We start from the raw sequence: 6,899 nt of genomic DNA on the forward strand, positions 1-6,899 counted from the left end.
CTGATTGCGTTGAGTATCTAATCGGATCCAATCCGGCTTTAGTAACAGCTCTGTTGATTACCGCGTTCACCGCTTCTGCTGAATTTTCGTCATCCCGCATTATGAGCGGGGGCTTTCTGGTTTTGTTGCAAACGCGGCTGCTGCCTTGTGTATCCACCTTGCTGCTCTGACTGGCAAATGACTCGATCTTTTGACTTGCAATGGTACCGGACTTCTTCGCGACCGAATTGATTGTTCTTTGCGCCATGCGATATAAAGCCGGCCACCTCTGCACGCCCCGTTGGTACGGCATTCTCATCGCGGTCAAAGAATCTAATTCCTGATAAGCTCAAGATGTAACTGTTCATCCTTTTCCCGATGAAGAGATACTCACGTCTCAACAAGAAGAAATACCTCAGTAGCAGCTCACCCCACAGATACAGATCGCGGGGCTCAGTAAGATGGATTTTCGTGAAAATGACTGGAAGAGGCCGAGTAGTCAGGGGCTGCTGCTTGATGACAGGGTCTGTAAGCCGACGTATCCCTCGAAGTAAGATGGCATGACTGGCATTAATCCCCGAACAGTACGCAGCTGTGTTACGATGAGCCCAGCACACGGTTCACATTATGGTGCTGATCGTGGAGTAGGTGTTGCCGATTCGCTTACGATTCATCCCGTACTGCCAAAGGTAAACTGCAAATGCACCAAGCTGTTCAACATTGTGATCCAACGATGTTGCCGGTAGCCACGAATTGTACTCCATCATCTTGTACCAAGCTGTCCACTGATTCCAAGCTCTGGAAGAACTCTTGCACAATGATTGGGCTAAAGCCCCCGCTCGCAATAACGCTCTCATAGATGCGAGAGATTTCGACAGCCGATTGGGACCTTCACCTGTTTCCATTCACGACTTAAGTTAGCAAAACGAAGAGCTAAATTTGTCGACTGCCACACCCTGCTTCCTGCATCCGCCATTTGGTTGCCGACATCGGCCACGTAGGCTGCCGTGAAGTAAAATCCATGACTGACCTCACAAATGCCCAAGATGCGAAGTAGCATTTGAGCAAAGCTGTTTCGACTAGCCTTGCAATTATCCCATACCACTGCCGATATACTATCGATCCAGAGCCGTATAAGTGTGTCGACATTGTGATGTTTGGCGTTCCAAAACGATCCCCACGCAATAGCAGCGAATACAGCGCTCATAAACTCACATACATTGATTTAGAGTTCGTTTGCTCCATTCTCGTTGAAGTCCCGTATTAGGTTCTTCATCTCGTCAATAAACTTGACTTGGATGTATTCCTTGCGTGATGGGAATAACGCGCAGATAGTCTATCACTTGCATCCATACGAATATGAAAGTCAGGTACATGCCGCTGGGTGAACCTAGCTAGCGGTATTGAGTTGAGTTTCCCCATTCGCAAGATAAATGCAAACCACCGTAGGTCTTCCTGGGCATCACTGGACACTTCCGTAGCACCAAATCGCGGCTCCATTCGTGCCAGCACCGCCACTAGCTGGAAGAAGGGCGATGCAGATCGAATGCAAGTGACGACATGACGAAGACTCCCCATTAACTTCTGTAGCCGCGTTCGTGGCGTTCTTGTGCAGTCGAGCATGTCCTGCAACCCAGAAAGATATTTTGTAATCTTTTCTGCTGGTATGGATATTGTCAGCGCTTGCCGATTCCAATCCAATCCTAGAGCTCTGCCTCGGACAAACTAACTCGTAAACCTTTTCCCGTTGCAAGTTTCAGCTCCTAAGACAGCAGCCGTAGCCGATCGAAGTGCAAGTTGTGCTTCAGGTAAATGCGTCCCAATGTCTGCTTCAATTACTGTGTGATCATCACACCAAGCCTTGGCGTCAAATTACCTCGTGGTGTAGATGGTTGCAGTGACCAGTATGGGGCTGAACTAGCGTATAAATCAGTAATCGCTGCTCCAGCAAACCGGGAGAATTCTTGCAGCCGAAAGGACAACACAGGTCTATGACGAGGGTCCCTAGCTTGAGTATCGTACCAGCAAATCGTCCAACCGTATTAGCAGCTAGAGGGATGTGGTGGAATGCCCCATTAACACCCCCGGTCATCATGCATTATAGACTCGGGTGCACTGTAGATTCGGGTGCGTTTCAGCCACATCTACGATGCGATTCGACAGTGCGTTATGTCCGTCGTATGAAATGTCAATATCCAAATCCGGTACCAAATTTTCGCTGACCGATCCTCCAGGTAGAACCGACAGGACATGAATAATCCGCGCGTCCACTGATAAATCTACTTCCCCTTTTTAAACTGCCCCAAAGGGGCTACATGTACCCCCTTGAAGTACAGAGAGCAGCTCAATATCGAGAATGAGATACTAGTTCGCGTCCTGACACGCACGTAGATTCTTTAGAGTGATATTTAAAGCGTCGAGCAGATCCGTGGATCAGGTGCGGTTGTGGACGATGTGGACATGGATCCTTCTACCGCGGCTGGACACCGTGCTGTACGATATGCTCTCACTGAGCACGATACTTGTAGGTGATCCAGGTAGGAACTCCATTCGGTATTTCAAAGGACTTGTTTGGTCGAGACCCAAGTGCCGTTTCACCGCATAGTAGACGCACAAACTCTGGTAGATGCTTTCCAGATTTACGAATTAATTCACTCTAGGCAAACTATTTATCACGATCGAGCAAATGAACCACCTTTCCCTTCTTGATAATTGATGACGGTAACTGCGTTATTGAGAACCTGTACCATTTCAAGCGGGCAACATTGTCTGGTATTGCCCGTGATTTCATTGTAATGAATTACGGCGGGCTGTCATCATATGAACAGTGAAGGTGCCTGAAAACGCACAAGGGTCCTGTCACTTCCGAGGGAATGGACCAACTTCAGCATCGACTGGACTTCGTCAGCGCGTATGCGCCGTGCAACTTAAGCGGAATCAAGCAAGCATGTTCGCACTCATCAAGATCACACGGCAGGGACAGGACCTCGTGCCAGCTTCAGACAAGTGATTACGACCGGGGACGTCCGTCGGAAATGCTTGCAGGGAAGGACGACGACGGAATCGGGCTCTCGTGTTCTACTACGTCCATGGATCATGACGGGGAAAGCCTTCTTGTTTATCCACAAAAGGTAAACACGAGTGTGGAAATCCCTCATACATAGTGGAACACAAATACTACCATCGAAACAAGAATGCAAATGAAGTCGACAAGACGGGACCAATTGCGTCGGAGAAGATTAATTCTAGATTATCCTTCTCATCCTAGTCATCTCCTTGCGAAAGCGAGCAACCTTCAGCTGTGACCGAGTCGGCAGAGCTCCACCCGCAATTTGTGCAACGTTAAGTTCGACCATACACTGCTCGCGCGTCGAAGGATTGCCGAAATGCACATGGAGAATGCCGTTACTAAATTACACCCGGTCATGAAGACGCACGAAATTGCGGTGCCATTTTTAACCTTGGGCTGATAAGAACCGAAGGGAAATCTGCTGTTGGCTTTGCTTCGGGAGGGCCTTTCGCACAGCGGCTGGAGTTCCTAAACGCTGAACCCGTTTATCGGGATCACCTTGTCGTCCCCGTTCACCGCGCGTAGTTGCCGCTGGTACTGCATTAATGGGGTGTAAAGTGGTCACGATGGCCTACCGCAAGATAAGCTGGCTTACACGCACAAATGACTCGTGCGACGAAGTCAAGTGGGTCTTAATCGATAAAACTTCGGCCCAAATCACATCAGGTACATGAGTGCACAACAATTCGAGTCAACCATCTATCCAAGCGGTAATGTCAGATAAAGCAGACGCTGTCGTCGGCATGTCACTGACACGGATTCCGCCAAACCATTTGCTGCATCTTTGAATACTTCTTGCACGACCGGCCGGTACAGCTGACGCGCGACACTGCATAGTACCTCGACGTCACCAGTCAACACTGAGAGGTCCACTACTGTCGGGGGAGTAGGTAGCGTGCTCTTTCTCGATAAATTGCTCATATCATAACGCCGGACATCAACTCGCTTCTAGACCTCGTTAGCTCGAGCGAAGTGCACCACGGAGAGACGTTTTGTTCCAAAATCGCAACCAAATAGAGCTCGAAGTACGGTGTGGTGCGGGAAGAACCTAATTTGACGCCAATGAATATGAACATATTCCACAAACCGTTGTGGTGTCATCCATGAGTACTTACCGTTAATGAGAGACTGGTGCGTTGCCCCTTGGATCCCGGTTGGCTGAAACTGGCCCTTGTCCGCGATGTCCGTCGGTTGTCAAACAGGTTCAAAATCGGGGTTTCGGGAGTTCAACCTGCTTCGCTGGAGCGAGATTAACTGGTCGATGGTATTGCTTGTTTACATTGCAAGAGAGCCATGGTCTAGCGTAGTGAGTTCGCCATCGGGCGACTCGCGAGTTGCTCCAGCCTCAGTGTTTAGCCTCCGGCGCTTCGACTATGACCCGTGTGTCCCCGCCTGGCTTCGCTGGGCCTCGTTAGCACCATCATCGGAATCACGGAGGCCGTCACTGGCGGCTACATCGCCCTGTACCGCTGTTGAGGACCGAAACGGTTCATGACGCACGTTACGCAGCTCGGACTCCACAAAAATACCTGCGTCATCGAAATATCGACTCGCCTATAATTACTTGAGCCGGGGGGGGGGCTCTCCGCTTTTGTACTAGACATAGTCCAGAATATGGCGTATCGACACGTGGATCATTCTGAAACCTGTAATATCGAGAAGCGGAAGTGAGACATTCTCGTCGACACTGTTATTACCTTCTACACCGAGGAGCTCTCCAGAATCACGGATGGCTGGCTGTTCCACTCCGTTAAACTGATTATACATGCGCTCACGTATCTGCAGCTTTTTTAAAGGCATGATGATGCTGACGCTCCGCCCCACACACGGTCTTAAGGCGTAGTTCTCTACCACCTCTGTGCCATTGAAGTTCACATCTAGCTTCCATAGCTCTTCTGCTCTTCCCACTTGTATCCCACGACAACCTCGTCATTCCATACGCGTGCACCTCCTGATGGCACCTGTGACGTACAAATGGTGATGCTAACGTACGTGTCAACTCCATTTAAGGCTTCGTCGGCAGCCACCGCCCAAGGGGTGATCTCAGCGTACAGAAGCTCCGCTCTTTCGGCTGACGTATTACCCCATCTGCCACTTTGCACAGGTTGGGTCTTGACTTTCCCTCTTTCCGTCGACGAGCTGGTCATCCGTAAGCGAAACAAATGAAACTAAAGGCTCCTGGACGCAGATTAAAATGGGCTGCTGGCATAGTTGTCGGTTAGGAACTTGTCCGGAAAGACGTCGCTTGGTGGTTGTTAGCGGTGGCGAGTAAAATTTCGAATGATCTCGAGCTGCAGCGTGCTATCGATCTCCTGTTAGATCTATCTATAGAGCCACTACAACATCAGGAAACTATGCTATCGTCTGCAACTGCTTTCAGCACCGTTGCCTCTTCAACCTGCAATGTACAAGTGTGTCGTTCCGGCACCGTGAAATGAATCCATCGCATTAACGGAAGATTTACTACCAGCCACACACGATTGGGTCTGGGCCTGGGCTTCCGCCACATCCAGCACATTAGGTGATCTATTACCACGCGTACAGAACGTTGTAGTCGCAAACTTTGATGTCGTAGCTGAACCGTCCGCAGCCCTCCTTGCCCAGTAGCACTGCGTTGGATTTGTCCAATGACACTGATCGTCCTCCAAGTACGCTGTGGTTCTTGTGAGACCAGATCAAGTACAAGTTTCTATTGCGACGTACGGGTTGGAAAGAAAAAAACATTTCCAGTAGTGTTTTCATGAAGGTTCTTGTAACGGGGTAAGAGTTACCGTCACTAGCTTACACTATAGTGGAGGAAGCTCGCAATAATAAAACCAAGTCTTAGGTTTGTGTCAAATTCAACTCTGATTTATTTAGGCTACCCCTGGCCTCGTGAAACACATGTCTACATCGGATTGGTCAATAAGTGAGTCTGGCTCCTTACTATTAACCAATCCGATGATGACACATTGGCACGCCCTACCCGTGTGCCACTTTACCTACTTATGTAATTGGAGTTGGGCTCATTACAGTTCTGCACACGGTCTCATCTCTTATCAAGCAGAACGTGACAGGATAAATACCAGTGAGTATCTCCATGCAAGTGGCATCTGCAACGGACGCGGAATCAGCCACTGTTGCAGCTACATGTACTGGTATTGAGCTGTCGTTGTTACACTCGGCTGCACTGTTGTAAACTGCGATTACTTTTAAGTTTGAAGCATTCCATTGGACCAATGTAGCCAAGAGAGACACTGCAATCCACAGTTCCACAAGTGTGCTCATGGAGAAGGTAGATAAGGAAGTGAGCTGGCCTCCAATTGGACAACAAAATGTTCTTTGTCACTGTCACGGTCTTCGGCTAGAGGAGGGACTCGCTATTCTGGATGACTGCCTGCGGCAATTCAGCGAGCGGCGTAAGAAGAGTGTCAGGCCCGATCAGTCTCTTTTCCATTCGCCGACTACCTCGTCCCTAGTCTAAAATGAAACGAAGGGGTTCAGACAGTGGTACGCTGACGCCGTTTACAAACTACGACTAGAGGTACTGGTGCTGGTAGGAGGTACTTTGGGCTGGTAAGGAAGCTCTCAGTCGTGAATTTTCTTTTTTTACAAGAAGCGCTCAAGAAAAAGAAATAAGAAACAAGTATATTTTACTCATCTATTACGTCTAAGTTCCTACGTCGGCTTTTACAAGATACACGACCCCGCAAGTGAAGAAGTCCGCGACAATTTGGTGGAGAAGCAGGGTATCTTCTAGCCAATTTTCGTAGGAACGTGAGAGAGAGAGAGCGGAGAGATCCGCTTGGAAAACCTTAGCGTCGAAGTACAAAGGCGAAGGTGCAAGGGAGCTGGGACGAGATGAGCTCCC

General features: G+C 49.2%; 1 protein-coding gene across 1 annotated transcript; it reads left to right on the plus strand.

Moving 5' to 3' along the window:
• Positions 1-2,439: 2,439 nt before the first annotated feature.
• PITG_06751 (uncharacterized protein) lies at positions 2,440-2,989 on the plus strand (the record flags this gene model as incomplete). Its single annotated transcript, XM_002904696.1, has 3 exons — positions 2,440-2,472; positions 2,508-2,601; positions 2,808-2,989. 3 exons carry the CDS (start codon positions 2,440-2,442, stop codon positions 2,987-2,989), a joined length of 309 nt encoding a protein of 102 aa, XP_002904742.1.
• Between the last annotated feature and the right edge of the window lie 3,910 nt (positions 2,990-6,899).

This window comes from Phytophthora infestans, genomic scaffold (genome assembly GCF_000142945.1).
Source record: "Phytophthora infestans T30-4 supercont1.10 genomic scaffold, whole genome shotgun sequence".
NCBI lineage: Eukaryota > Oomycota > Peronosporomycetes > Peronosporales > Peronosporaceae > Phytophthora > Phytophthora infestans.